Here is a 15,593-nt window from a genome sequence, read left to right as displayed (position 1 = left end):
CGTTTATTGGCCATTCCTGTTTCTTCTGTGAAGTGTCTTTTCATATGTGCTGTTCATTTACCTTTTTGAGTTTTAGGAATTTTTTTTTTTTTTTTTTAAGATTCTTTATACTCTAAATATAATTCTGCTTGGGTGATAATTTTTGCAAATATTTTTTTCCCAGTTTGTGGCTTGCATTTTGACTCTTTTGTGTCTTTTGATATACAGAATTTATTAATTATGGTGTAATTGAATATATCACACATATTGTATGTTTCCTTCATGGTCAGTGCTTTTACTGTGTTTTAAGAAATTCTTTCTGGGGCACCTGGGTGGCTCAGTCAGTTAAGCATCTGACTCTGGATTCAGCTGAGGTCATGATCTCACAGTTGGTGGGTTCAAGCCCCACGTCGGGCTCTATGCGGACAGCTCAGAACCTAGAGCCTGCTTCAGATTCTGTCTCTGTCTCTCTCTGCCCCTGCCCTGCTCATGCTCTATTTCTCTAGGTCTCAAAAATAAATAAATGAATAAACAAATAAAACAAAACAACAGATGGCTGTCAAGAAATTCTTCCTGGCGCACCTGGGTGGCTCAGTCAGTTAAGCATCTGACTCTGGATTCGGCTCAGGTCATGATCTCATGGTTTGTGGGAGCAAGCCCCACGTTGGGCTCCGCACTGACAGCACAGAGCCTACTTGGGATTCTCTCTCTCTGCCCCTCCCCTGCTTGCGCTCACACTCTGTCTGCCTGCCTGCCTGTCTCTCTCTCTCTCAAAATGAATAAATTTAAAAATTTTTTTAACTAAAAAAAAAATTTCTTCCCTACTCTTGAGGCAGTGATACTCTTTTCTTTCTTTCTTGTCCTTAATTTATTGGGAATTAATTTTTGTGTATGTTGTGAGGTAGGTTTATGGTTTCTTTTTTTTTCTAAGTGAATACCCAGTCTCTGTACCATTTACTTGAAAGCCCATCCTTTCTCCTTGATCTGCAGCACGCTCTCTCCAACAAGTTCTCATATGTGGGAGGATCTGGTTTGGGGCTCATAATGTGTCTGTAGCTCATATTAAGTCTTGATAGCAAGTAGGACAGGTCCCTCCTTGATCTTCTGGGATGTCATGTCTTTTCTCAGACTTGTTCTCCTTCAGATCTGCTTGTCAGATTCCCTTCACCCATCTCACCCAAAAGATGATTCTGAGAAGACTTGACATCTTTACAGTTTTAAGGAGTCCTATTCCTATATTCAAATTGAGTATTCAGATATTTTCTGTTTAATTAGGTCTTCTTTAATACTTTAAATAAAGATTAAGTTCTTCATTAATCTCCTGTTTACATTTTCTCTATAAAGACTTAACGTATCTTGGTATATTCTTTTCTGAAAACATTAACTTTTTTGTTACATTTTCAGTTTGTTGCTTGTGTTTAGATACCGCAGTTGACTTTTGTATATTGATCTCATGCTGGCAACCATACAAAACTCTCAATGATATTTCAAAGTGTAGGGGTTTTTGCCCTTTTTTTGGGTCTTTGCCAACAGTCCATATCCTATGAATTTGGTTTTTTTCCTTTCTAATCCTTTTGCTTTGTTCTTGTTATTTTACTAGCAACACATCCAATACAAATCACAGAATAACAGCATTTTTTATTTTGGTAATTGATTGCTATTCATGTTTTATTCCACTCTTTTGGACATATATATATATATATATACATACATACATACTAATTGGAGTAATTGGGATTCTTAGCTCCCTGATTTTCAGCATTTTTTGTCTTCAAATGAAAGTGTTTGAGGATTTTAATTTCTTCATAAGTACCATTGAACTACTCTTGTGATAGTATAGCTTTGTCATAATTTAGTTCTAAATACTATCAGGCTTTACAGTCTGTTTACATTTTTTTTTTTTTTTTAGTTTATTTTGAGAGAGAGAGAAAGAGAGAGAGAGAGAGAGAGAGAGAGAGAGAGAGAGAAAACAAGTGGGGAAGGGGAAGAGAGAGAGGGAGACACAGAACCCGAAGCAGTCTCCGGGCTCTGAGCTGCAGAGCTCGATGCAGAGCTTGAACCCGTGAACCACGAGATCATAATCTGAGCCAAAGTCAGATGCTTAACTGACTGAGCCACCAAGCACCCCCTTCTTTTGTTAAGTTTCAAATTTAATTGCCATTCATTGGTTTGTATTTTACCATTTCTAGAATTTTATTGAGACTGGCTGTATAGTCTGTTTTGTTTGATATTAATAGAAGTATGCTATCTTCCTATTGATAGGATTTAACTGAAATTTTTATTTCCTTTTTACTTTTAACTTTTCTGTGTCTCATACATAGTTTATACTGATTGATATTTTAATTCTTTGTGGTATTTAACTAGTTTCACTTTAATAAAATTAAATTTAATCCATATCCTAAACAACATAAGTACTTTAGGATACTTTAACTCTGATCATTCAGCCTTCCCAATTTATATGCCATTATTGTCCAATATTATAATTTCTTGTTCCTCCTCCTTCCCTGCCAGTTATTGTTAATTTTTTTATATGTACACAAATTGATTTATTTAGTTTGTTTTTTTTTTCTTCAACGTTTATTTATTTTTGGGACAGAGAGAGACAGAGCATGAACGGGGGAGGGGCAGAGAGAGAGGGAGACACAGAATCGGAAACAGGCTCCAGGCTCTGAGCCATCATTCCCGAGCCCGACGCGGGGCTCGAACTCACGGACCGTGAGATCGTGACCTGGCCGAAGTCGGACGCTTAACCGACTGCGCCACCCAGGCGCCCCTTATTTAGTTTGTTTACATTAATTAGGGTTTTTTTGTTCTCCTTTCTTTTTCCTTAGACCTTCCTTTAAAAGATTTCCTTTAGGGGACCCTGGGTGGCTCAGTTGGTTAAGCGTCCAACTCTTGATTTGAGTTGAGATTGAGCCTCGTGTTGGGCTCTGCACTGGGCACTGAGCCTACTTGAGATTCCGTCTCTCCTCTCCCTCTGCTCTTCCCCAGCTTGTGCTCTTTCTCACTCTTTCTGGCTCTTTCTCACTCAAACAACAACAACAACAACAACAACAACAAAAGATTTCCTTGATGAGTTTTTGTTCATACTGTGTTTCAATTTTGTCTGAAAAATCTTTTTGGTTTTCATTGCTCACCCTCAGTTTTAAAAATCAGTTTTATTTAATCAGTAGATAAAAATTACTTACAGAAATATTCAGTTTTAAGTGTATAATTCAAAGTGTTTTGTCAAACGCATGCAGTTAAGTAACCACCACTACAGTCATGGTATAGACACTTCTGTCATCTCAGAAAATTTTCTTGAGCTCTTTGGAGTCAGTCCCCTTTGCCTACCCCTAGTTGCTGGCAGCCATTGCTCTGCTTTCTGATGCTCTGTTTTTGTCTTTTCCAGAATGTGATACATATAGTATCATAGTCTAGATAGTATTTGAATCTGTCTTTCACTTAGCAGATTGCATTTGAAATCCATTCATGTTGTTATGTCTCAGTAGTTCCTTTTATTGATGAGTGGGTAGTCTATTGGATAGGTACAACATAGCTTGTTTACAAATTCATTAGTTGATAGGCATTTGGATTGTTTCCAGATGGCTGTTAAGAATATTACCAGACTAGGGGGTGCCTGGGTGGCCTAGTCCGTTAAGCGTCTGACTTCGGCTCAGGTCGTTGATCTCACAGTTCGTGAGTTCAAGCCCCGCGTCAGGCTCTGTGCTGTCCTCTCAGAGCCTGAAGCCTGCTTCAGATTCTGTGTCTCCCGCCGCTCTCTGCTCCTCCCCTGCTCACGCTCTGTGTCTGTCTCTCAATAATAAATAAACGTTAAAAAAAAAAAAAGAATATTAGAAGATTTGTATATGTATGAGTCTTTATGTGAACATTGACTCTCATTTTTAAAAGGAAGTTTTGCTTAGATAACAAGTTTTTCTCGACACTTTGAAACTGTTATTCTTCAGTCTTCTAACTTCCCTTGTTGTTAATGAAACTTTATTGGTCTAATTGTTGTTCTTTAAGTAATCTGGCTTTTCTCTTGGTCTGCTTTTACGAGTCCTCTTTGTGTTTGGTGTTCTGCAGTATCACTACCCTCTGTTTAGGGTTTCTTTTTATTTTAACTGGTTGAAATTCATTTAACTTTTTGAATTTGAAGATCATCTTCCACATTACTAATTCTCTTCAGATCTGATCTCTTAACCATACCATGGCATGGATCTTAGGGACATTGGATTGAATGTTGGATTATTTCTTGGTTAATGACACATTTCTGTGCATAGACTTCTTCTCCATATATTATAATGCTTTTGTGCTGTGATCTTAACCACTGTATAAATCTGGCTAAGCCATTTCTTCCTATACTGTCCCTTGCCTTTACTGCTTGAGATGATATCATCTTGCATCCTGTGTTCATTATACCCTGGCTTTCCTTTTTTAAAATACAGTTTTATGTTGTCTAATACATGTTTTTAAATAATATGTTGGTTTTTAACTTTATGAAAAGGCTGCCATTCTGCATTTAATTTGGGGGTATTTTGTTTTCACCTGATAGTGTATTGCTAAGATTTACCCATAATTGCATGTGTCAGTTTATTCATTTTCACTGCTTTGTGTAACATTTTGTTGTAAAGCTTCTTCAGTTATGTATAGTGCTATTACCTAATTTTGATGTACATGTGCAGTAGTGTCTCTTGGGTAAATGACCAGACTTGTCAGATTGTCAGGTATGTGCATGCTCAATTTCATATGATAATTGAGTTTTAATTTCCACTCTGTTTCATTTCTAGATGTTTCATGGAGTTCTTTTTCAAATCTGCCTGATAGTTTTTTATGTTCCTATTCCTTAGTGATATTTTTGATTGCCTCTTTGATATTCATTAAACATACTAAATGTCTCTTCAGTTTGTATTGGATCATTCCAGTACTAGTAGTTTTTGTGGGTCTTGTCCTCTCGTTTGTTTATATATATACGTGTATAATTTTGTAATTATATAAAATAATGATTTTATTTTCTAATGAACTCATCATGTTCCTTAGAATTTGATCTGTGGGATTTCACTGAGGCCTGGGCTTAAGGTGCTTTGTTCTGTAGACTAATTTGCATTTGTTTCTGCCCAGCAACTAAGGATACTACCATACCATTAACATTTTAAAGGAAATTGTCAGTATGGAGGTTTTAGACCATTTGTTTTTTTGTTGTTTGGATAAATGGTATGCCCTTGTCCATGAAGATGTTCTTAGATGTTTCTGTGCAGTGAAACCTCTTGAAGTTAGTTGTCAGTTTTTAATTTTTGCCAAGAGCACTTTCTCATAAGTTTGATTCACTCCATAAACCTTGGCAGCAGAATCTTTTAAGCCCTCTGTTTTTTTCTTTTGAATGTTAGAGCTGATGGTTTCCAGTGGGCCTTGTCAGAACCAGCACAGGGCATTAAGCTCAGCAGTAAGACATTATCCTTGATCCTGCACAGAGAAGAGTATGTGAATAGAGCTCCCCATATTTTTATGTGTGCATTATCATCTTTCATTCAACTATCCTTTGTTGATATTTATCATTAATGTATGTGGTCAGACGTACATCAAACTCTGTAGCTCTTACTAGTGTACTTTGTTTTAATGTCTAAATTTGTAGATCCAGAAGTGTCCCCAACTGTAAAGAAGAATCTGTTTAGAATATTATATGTATCTTTAATTTGATGTTCTAGAACCTGAGAATAAAAGTAAAGTTATTATTTTCATCTAAATGATTCTTTGGGATTCTCTACTATCTGCAAGACTCCTTAAGTAATTTTGACTGATTTTTAACCAATGCCAAATTGGAGTTGGTGTGGTTAATGGTTGAGTCTTGAGGGACATAACATTTATTAGTGCTTTGATTATGCCCTTGATTTAGGGAAAAAAGTTTGTGATGCTCTTACTATTTTCTTTCTAGATACGATACACCAACTTCTAAGAAGAAAGTACGAATTAAAGACCGCAATAAACTTTCTACAGAGGAGCGCCGGAAGTTGTTTGAGCAAGAGGTGGCTCAGCGGGAGGCTCAGAAACAACAGCAGCAGATGCAGAACCTGGGAATGACATCTCCACTGCCCTATGACTCTCTGGGCTACAATGCCCCTCATCACCCCTTTGCTGGCTACCCACCAGGTTATCCCATGCAGGCCTATGTGGATCCCAGCAACCCTAATGCTGGAAAGGTGCTCCTCCCCACACCTAGCATGGACCCCGTGTGTTCTCCTGCTCCTTATGATCATTCTCAGCCCTTGGTGGGACATTCTACAGAACCCCTTGTTGCCCCTCCACCTGTACCAGTGGTGCCACATGTGGCAGCCCCTGTGGAAGTTTCCAGTTCACAGTATGTGGCCCAAAGTGATGGTGTGGTACACCAAGACTCCAGCGTCACCGTCTTGCCAGTGCCAGCCCCAGGCCCAGTTCAGGGACAGAATTATGGTGTTTGGGATTCAAACCAACAGTCTGTCAGTGTCCCCCAGCAGTATTCTCCTGCACAGTCTCAAGCAACCATATATTATCAAGGACAGACTTGTCCAGCTGTCTATGGTGTGACATCACCCTATTCACAGACAACTCCACCAATTGTGCAGGTAACTAATTTTGGAACCTCTCTTGTCTTACAGTCTGTTTATAGGATATTAAATCTGTTGTGAAGGGGAAACCTGCCATTGCTCACTTATATATTGATGAATTGTGTATATATTAGTTACTTATTGTTGTGTGACAAGTTACTCCGAAACTTAGCAGCTTTTGAGACAACTAGTAATTATTATTTCTTAGTTTTTGTAGGGCAGGAATTCAGAAGCAGCTTGACTGGCTGGGTGGTTCAGGCTCAGAGTCTTTCATTAAATTACATACAGCCTGGCTGTTAACCAAGGTTGTAGTCATCGAAGGTTAGGAAGAGGAAGGAAGATTGACTTTCAAGCTCACTCACGTGGTTGTTAACTGGCCTCGGTTTCTTACCATCACATGAACCTCTTAATAGGGCTGCTTACCACATTCCAGCTGACTTCCCGCAAAGTCAAGTAGTCAGGGAGAGACTTACGGGTTACTCCTCTCCTTTTTGCTTATAGACAGTGAATAATATACAGTTTATTCTTTTATATGCTCACAAACGGAAAACCCTCTGGTCATGGTAATTGAGTCAGGAGGTGGCTTGCCCTTTTCTTAGACCCAGCTTGTGTACTATTTTATATCCCCTACATTTTATTGTCATGAAGTTTGCCAGAGTGAACCTAAGGATATTTACTATGGTAGTAAATATAATGTTAAATTTAAAAGCTGAGTATACTGAATTTGTATTTCAAGGTGTATTTTTATGTTTTTTAATCAAGCTTCTTTTCTATAGAACCCAGCAATACATTTTAAGCTTAAACAAAAAATATATCTAAAGCATCATCCTCACCACATTCTGATGTCCGTCACATCACTCCATATCGCTCCTTAAAGGTGAATTATCGTGGATGAGAGAGACTGTCAGGGATACTTCCTGCACACATTACCTAGTACTGGTCAGTTACTTCTGTTAGTATTTTTGTGATGAAGCTGCATCAAAATTTAGTTTGTAAGGCCATGGCAAAGTATCCAGCTTGAATTCCTAAAATCTTAAGTATACTAACTACATTCATTTTGTATGATCTCTTGAGCCACATGCTTATATCTATATTTTATGTATTTGTAATTTTGAAGACTTGAAACTTTTTCCCATGGGTTTCTACTTAACATGATTCTTAACCATTTTTCCAAATTACTTTGTATCTGTGTGTGTGTGTGTGTGTGTGTGTTTTAAGTATCTTAAACAGATTTCTTAGGTTCTAACTTCTGCTGTCTTGCCACATTCTTTCTTGGACCAAACCATTTATTTTGAGTTTTTTCCCTGAGAATGTGTATCAGATATAAGAAACATGGTCTACTTCTCTCCCATTTCTATTCCTGAAGTATGTTCTTAACCTAGGTTTCAGAACCTAAGCAATAGCAGTGGAAGATATTTATTGAAGACTCTCCAGGAGAGATTTCACTGGTCATTTGGCCATTCTTATAAAAAGTAATCTATTTTTTCTATCCCATGGAGCAAAAGATTTTCTGTAAGTTTTAGTCATAGCCTTAAGACTCAAGCATCACAATTTTGCTTGCTTACAGTTTTCCATTTTGTTCCTACCAAGGAGTCATTTGTTGGCTCCCTAATCTATTTTGTGTGTATTAGGTGGCAGATGAATGGACTCAGATAGTCCAAATTGTCCTTTACTTCTCTGTGAGATTAGTTATCAGAGATGATGTTGGGCTTTAGGTTATGAGAAATGTAGAGCATTTTGTTATTGTTTATGTGTTTTGAGTCCCTGTCCATCATTTAATGTGTGTCTTGGGGACAGGTGCTTAGCTTATATTCTTCAGTTAAAGTTTTTTTTTTTTTTTTTAATGTTCATTTTTGAGAGAGAGCATGAGCGAGAGAGGGGCAGAGAGAGAGGGGGACAGAGGATCCGAGGTGGGCCCTGCACTGACAGCAGAGAGCCCAATGTGGGGCTCAAACTCACAAACCATGAGATCATGACCTGAGCTGAAGTCAGATGCTCGATTGACTGAGCCACCCAGGTGCCACTTCAGTTTTAGTTTTCTTATCTATGAGATGAGCAGAATGCCTCAGCATGGTTGAGGTTTGCATGAGATAATGGATATTAATAGTGACAGAATTAAAGCACCATTTACCTTGAAGGTTTAATTATAGTTACCTTAATGATGTCGACAGAGTATTGACATTTGTGGAGTGTGAAATGCTCCTAGTCAAAGTCATCTATCTGATATCTGGTCTAACCTCCAGTAGAAGGAGACCTTGAGGTCTGTGGTGTTCAAGTGTAGTATTGACCATACCATCATGGGCTACTAAGAATTTGCAAGATATGATAACTTTGACAGTGAAGTAGTATGTGATGTGGTATGATATAAATTTGTGTGTGTATGTGTACACATATGCAGTATCTTTCACATTTGGAGCAGATATGTTATCAGAAGGTGACTTTCATTTTTTGCCACAATTGCTTATCAAATGTAAAAACTCAACTTCAGCTGAGGCCACCTGATTTGTAGTGGTTTTGTGACATTACTAAGTGACCTATTCTTACAAAGTTATACTAAATCACATCTCAAAAAATTGAGTCCTAAGACTATAATTTTCACATTATAAAGTGAAGTGACTCAGATATAAAGTATTAGTGATTTTTTTTTTCCCCTCTAGAAGTAGGGGCAGAATAATTATGTTTTCTATAACATTTTGGATCTCCTTAGATTTCTAATTCCCATTAGAAGTCCCATTTTAAAGCTATTTCTAGACTGTATTTATGTTTGAGAAATTAGCTTTCATGTAATTTCAGGTCTCTTGAAGGGGAGAGCCAATCTCCTACAGATTTCCCCCCAGCAAAAGAGAGACTTGATAGGCATATGCTATTTAGATACATCTCACAAGTATGTATATCTTCCATACTAACTTCAGTGGAATTGCAAGTCAGTTTCCCTTTTTTATTACTATTGTTAGTTTTGGCATTGCCATGTGATTATCAGCTGGTTTGGATAGATAATTTAATAGAACCCTGAAGAATGTTCATTTTCTTTCTTTCTTTCTTTCTTTCTTTCTTCCTTCCTTTCTTTCTTCTTTCTTTTTTTTTTCTTTTTTTTTTTTTTTTTAAGCTTATTTATTTTGAGAGGTGGAGGTCAGGGGCAGAGAGAGAGAGGAAGAGGGAGAATCCCAAGCAGGCTCCGTGTTTGACAGCACAGAGCCAGCATGGGGCCTGATCCCACAAACCGTGAGATTATGACCTGAGCCAAAATCAAGAGTCAGACGCTCAACTGACTGAGTCACCCAGGTGCCCCGTTTTCTTTCTTTTTGACAGTCTGAGTTTTAAACACTGTACCTCTGGGGTGCCTGGGTGGCGCAGTCGGTTAAGCGTCCGACTTCAGCCAGGTCACGATCTCGCGGTCATCCGTGAGTTCGAGCCCCGTGTCAGGCTCTGGGCTGATGGCTCAAAGCCTGGAGCCTGTTTCCGATTCTCTGTCTCCCTCTCTCTCTGCCCCTCCCCCGTTCATGCTCTGTCTCTCTCTGTCCCAAAAATAAATAAACGTTGAAAAAAAAAATTAAAAAAAAAAAATAAACACTGTACCTCTAAATGATTACTGCTATCTTGGGTGACTTTTTTTTTTGTTTTTAGTCCAGCAAGGCTGATGTTGTTCAGATATTTTTGGCATTTCCTTTGGAAGTTATTTCCAGTATGTGTCACATTCCTTCCTGATGATAAATTATTATCCTTTAAATATATCTTTGCATGTTAGAAACAGGTGAAATTTGTCTGGAAATTTCTCATCTGGTAAATTACCTCATCTGGTAAATAGAGGGCTCAAGCTGGATAATGCCATTTCAGGTCAGAAGTTACCTCACAGCCAGCATTTGGAGCCAGAGTCTTCATTTCAAGGAGACTATAGCTTTAAAACTCCAGTCATCAAATCCTTTAGATGAGCCTTACTTATTATCTCTGATCTTGTCAAATTCTCCATGCACAAAGTTTAACTGAGAGTCAAAAGAATTTTTAGCCTCCAAAATATTAGCATCTTTCTGTTGTAGATTTGGGTGCTTAATCTCCTGATCACTATGGAGATAACATGTTTATCAGTTTACTGTCTTCTTCAGCCTCCCAGAAACTGTTTTTACTCAATCAGATATACCAGCACATTTATATTAACTCCCTACATGCACAATAACTTGCCTGTTGTATCCACTCTTCAGGATGCTTCCTTCGGGCATCAGGGCCATTACAGATTCACTTTCCAGATCATACACTAGATCATAGACTAGACCCCAGTTAGATATGTTTTGTTTTATAGCTTATTTTTAGCAAAGTTGAAATTGAACGTTATAAGAATTATTTATACTTCACCTCTGAGATTATACTTTTAAATTTCTTTTTTTTTTAATTTTTTAAATGTTTATTTTTGAAAGAGAGAGACAGAGAATGAACGGAGGAGGGGCAGAGAGATAGGGAGACATGGTATCCGAAGCAGGCTGCAGGCTCCCAGCTGTCAGCACAGAGCCTGACGTCATGAACCATGAGATCATGACCTAAGCCAAAGTTGGACTCTCAACTGACTGAGGCACCTAGGGGCCCCATTTTTAAATTTCTTAAACACTATTTTACCATCTTTTTTGCTAATATCTCTTTTTGTACTGACCTCTTATTCAGTATTGTCTGGGTGTAGATGCATCAGTGTTAAAAAGCCTTTTGGGTTCAACCACATTTCAGTCTTTGAAACTGGAATTAGGTGGGGAAGTAAAATTTGTTTCTACAAAATCTTTGATGTTGCACAGATTTCCCATCTTATATCCAAATACCTAGAGATGAAAGCATTTCTATTTTGTGATAGTATTCTGATAATAATTCTGCTTTGACCATTGAGTGTGGGTTTTTGTTCTGTGTAGATTAAGCTGTTCCAGAATAATGAATCAAGTACTCTTGACCTTTGTACTATGTAGGGGTTAAGAGTGCCAAACCTCTCTCCTCAGTCAAAAATCTGCATATGACTTTTAACTCCCCCAAAACTTCACTACTGTTACCTTACCAATAACATAAGCAGTTGATGAACCGATATTTTGTATGCTACATGTTTTATATTCTGTATTCTTAAAATAAAGTCAGCTAGAGAAAAAGAACATTAAGAAAATCATAAGGAAAATACATTTACAGTACTATACTGTAGAAAATCTGTTATAAGTGGCCCTGTGTAGTTCAAATCCACATGTTCAAGGGTCAGCTGGGTTGTATTCTTCCTCTTTTTCTCTGTGCCCTCTTGGTACTTATCCAGAAATCTCTTTGGTAGTTCCATTGGCCTAATCGGACTCTTTGGGTCTTTACTGGTATCATTTGGAATGATTGTATTTTATATTTTGAGCACTTACCAGTTAATACTTCTGAAATTATTTTATGTGGTGGAATCTCAGTCCCTAGGATCAAAATCTGTCCTCAAGTACAGGCTGCATCTATCTCTGTTCACCTCCTTGGTAGTCATCACCTCTTGAGACAACAGGGTTGTGTTTCAGGGCTTGTTGTCACCTCTTCTTTAAGAGTGTTTCTAGTGCTGAGAACTAATTCCAGAGTAAGTTTAAGTCCTAGCCATGGTCCTTAATTGCTTATGTGACTCCAGGCGGGGGAGATCCTCACCTCTGATGGTAGTCAGGACTAAATGAGATTATATACGTGAAAGGGCTTTCTAAGCTTCATGAGGCACTGTATAAATCAGTGTGTGGTAAGAATTTTATCTAGAATGAATTCTGCTGTCTTTCTCAGACAGAGAGACCCTCCTTCCTCTCAGAGGGAGTTGTAATTAGATCACTGTGTTACTTCCTCTGCTATGAATCACTCACTCTCTTTGACCTTTTCCAGTCAGAACAACCTGTTAGTTTTTAGGAGTTGGTAGTAAAAAGGCTTTCTGAAAAGAGCCCTGTGGAGCTGTCTTGGATGTACTAGGTGCGGCACTTCAGTTGTTATTACTGTGGTCTCCCTGGAGGCTAAAGAGTTGGACAGCTCTTAGGAGCCTCCCCACCTCCCCCCAGCCTTTTCTGTTTTTTTGTTTTTTGTATTTTAATGGGAAAACCAAAGTAAGTAAATGACTAGGGAATTACTAAAAAAAGAAACTTCTGTGTTTGAAATAAAGGATTGTTTTACACATTTGTATCGAAATACTCTTTACTAAAAGTTGAAATTCATGGATTCCAATAAGAGAATGCCAACTGAGAAGACAGTTACTGCTTTATTAGAGCCAGAAGAGTATAAATTATGAATTTCTTCATTTTATCTTTAGAGTTATGCCCAACCAAGTCTTCAGTACATCCAAGGACAGCAGATTTTCACAGCTCATCCGCAAGGTGTGGTCGTACAGCCAGCTGCAGCCGTGACTGCGATAGTCACACCAGGGCAGCCTCAGCCCTTACAGCCGGTAAGAAACCCTTCAGGTGATAAAATACTCCTTAGTTGTGTACCTTATCTTTAGAAGGTCTGCTTTTGGTTTAGGTTTTTATTTTTGTTTCTTTCACTTGGTTTTGTTTTTTTTTTTTTTCTTTAACTTTGGTCCCCAATTTCACTCAAGGGCTTGCGTCTCTGAGGAAGCATTACTCAATCATTAAAAAAAAAAGTTCTCTGGATTTTACCCCTATGTTGATTGATACATATTTTGCTTCCGATATCCTTTTTATTTATAATTTAAACCGACTTTGTATTTTTATACTTTGCTATGAATTGCTAAAGTAACAATTTTATAGAGTAGCTATTTGTATTTTATGAAGTACTGGAATATGATACTATATCAGACCCGTGGACTAGGAGTACAGAAGTGAACTACTTCACTGTACATGCTGTACAATATGTAGTAAGAGAAACGTTTGGTATTCTGTAACATATGGAGAAGAATGTGGTGAAATCTTGATGAAGTGGGAAATGGCTGGCATTGGAAGCCGTTGAAAAGCTGAACAGAATAACTTGATCACGTTAGCACTTTGGAGTTGCGACAGCTCCAGAGAAGGTTCCTGCAGCAGTCCGGTGAGTGATGGCGGCTTTAGACAGGTAGTACAGTTAGTGGGGATGGAGTATAAAGACTACATGTGGAACAGTTGGGAGATAAGACAGTGTGCTCTTACAGCAGGTATTTGAGGGCTTGCTAGGAGTTGGGCCCTAGGAATTTTGAATACAAACCTAAGACTCCATTCCTATCCTTAGAAGCTGACATTCCAATAAGAGAGTTGAGGATCACAATGAATAATACTAAAAGTAGAGATTAGTGTCACATAAGGTGCAGATAGTTTGAGGAGGGAAAGAATCATTCCCAAGTGTGGGAAGGATTAGTAATAAGTTTTGAATGATTCGAAGTATTCTTAGGTGACACAGAAGCTTAGGACAAAGAGGTCACTTTATAGGCTGGAAGGAGGACTACAGGTAGAACTGAAGCAGGACACCAAAAAAAGCAGCTACATGAAGTAGGATTAGTGGTATGCATAAAACAGTGATGCTCAAAGACCTGTGTTTGCTTAAAAGTGGTCCCGTTTTATCTGAGCCTGGGATCTCCGGTTCCTCTTTGACTGCTTAACCAGAGGTAAAACTGGAAAAAGTATTCTATATTAATTGGCTTACACAGAATGAGAATTAAGGGCATATATTCTTATAGTAATTTATTATTAGTCTGCTAGATCTATTATAACAAGATACCACCAACCAAGAGGTTTAACAGAAATTGATTTTCTCACTGCTCTAGAGTCTGGAAGTCTATACCATCAAGGTGTTGGTGAGGTTTGGTTCTAAGGCTTCTCCTTGCCTTGCACATGGCTGCCGTCTCCCTATATATTTACGTTCCCTAATGTGTCTTTTCCTCTTATGAGGAAACTACCCTTTTGACCTCATTTAATCTTCATTGCCTCTTTAAAGGCCCTATCTCCAAATATAGTCACGTTGGGAGTTAGAGCTCCAACATAGGAATTTGGGGGATACAGTTCAGTCCCTAGACAGGGATTGTGAGGTTTTCATGTTTTTCAAAATGTGACGTTAAATTTTTATAAATATGCAGTTTAAAACGTACAGAAAAATAGATAAGGGTTAAGTGGTAACATTCTGTCATACTGCCTTTCAGCTTTTTTCTTTAAAAAAGATACATCTAAAGCTAATTCAGCTAATCAGGATCCAGAAGTTGGTATATGCCACTTAGCATTGTTTTGTTTTTAATTTTTTACATGTTTGTTTATTTTTGTTTTTAATTTTTTTTAATGTTTTTATTAATTTTGAGGCAGAGAGACAGAGCATGAGCAGGGGGGGACAGAGAGAGAAGGAGACACAGAATCTGAAGCAGGCTCCAGGCTCTGAGCTGTCAGCACAGAGCCCGACGTGGGGCTCGAACTCACATACCGCAAGATCATGACCTGAGCTGAAGTCGGATGCTTAACTGACTGAGCCACCCAGGCGCCCCTGTTTATTTTTGAAAGATACAGACCTTGAGCAGGGAGGGGCAAAGAAAGAGGGGGAGACACAGAATCCAAAGCAGACTCCAGGCTCTGAGCTGTTAGCACAGAGCCCGACATGGGGCTCAAATTCACAAACCGCAAGATCATGACCTGAGCTGAAGTTGGACACTTAACTGACTGAGCCACCCAGGCGCTCCTAGCATTTTCTATTTTATTCTTTTTCTTAAGGTTGAAAGATACTGCTCTGGATAGTGAGCTGCTGAATATTTTTAAATGTGGTATGTTGGATGGTGAACTTGGAGCCAACTGTCAATTTTCTGATAGATCCCTAAAGCTGTTTATATACTCTGTCTCTGATCATTTCCCAGATTGAACCTTTTTTTATCTTTTTTTTAAAAGATAGAGATAGAGGTATGTTTTTACATATTGCTTAAGTAGGCTACTTTGTCCTTTTTGAGATGTCACTGATGAAGAGTCTGTGTGTGTGTTTCTTTTTAGCCTGAAATGGTAGTGACAAATAATCTTCTGGATCTGCCACCCCCCTCTCCTCCCAAACCAAAAACCATTGTCTTACCTCCCAACTGGAAGACAGCCCGAGATCCAGAAGGGAAGATTTATTACTACCACGTGATCACAAGGTAAG

General features: G+C 38.3%; 1 protein-coding gene across 1 annotated transcript in view; it reads left to right on the top strand.

Moving 5' to 3' along the window:
- SETD2 (SET domain containing 2, histone lysine methyltransferase) overlaps positions 1–15,593 on the top strand; it is a 67,694-nt gene that overhangs the window by 29,322 nt on the left and 22,779 nt on the right. The window contains exons 4-6 of the mRNA XM_040445170.1: positions 5,891–6,560; positions 12,808–12,942; positions 15,449–15,588. Of these exons, the coding sequence (XP_040301104.1) occupies positions 5,891–6,560; positions 12,808–12,942; positions 15,449–15,588 (945 nt within the window). The remainder of the gene's footprint in view (positions 1–5,890; positions 6,561–12,807; positions 12,943–15,448; positions 15,589–15,593) is intronic.

This window comes from Herpailurus yagouaroundi, unplaced genomic scaffold (assembly GCF_014898765.1).
Source record: "Herpailurus yagouaroundi ecotype Mexico unplaced genomic scaffold, PumYag 193, whole genome shotgun sequence".
In the NCBI taxonomy this organism is placed as follows: domain Eukaryota; kingdom Metazoa; phylum Chordata; class Mammalia; order Carnivora; family Felidae; genus Herpailurus; species Herpailurus yagouaroundi.
This window is presented reverse-complemented; position numbering and strand designations above follow the sequence as displayed.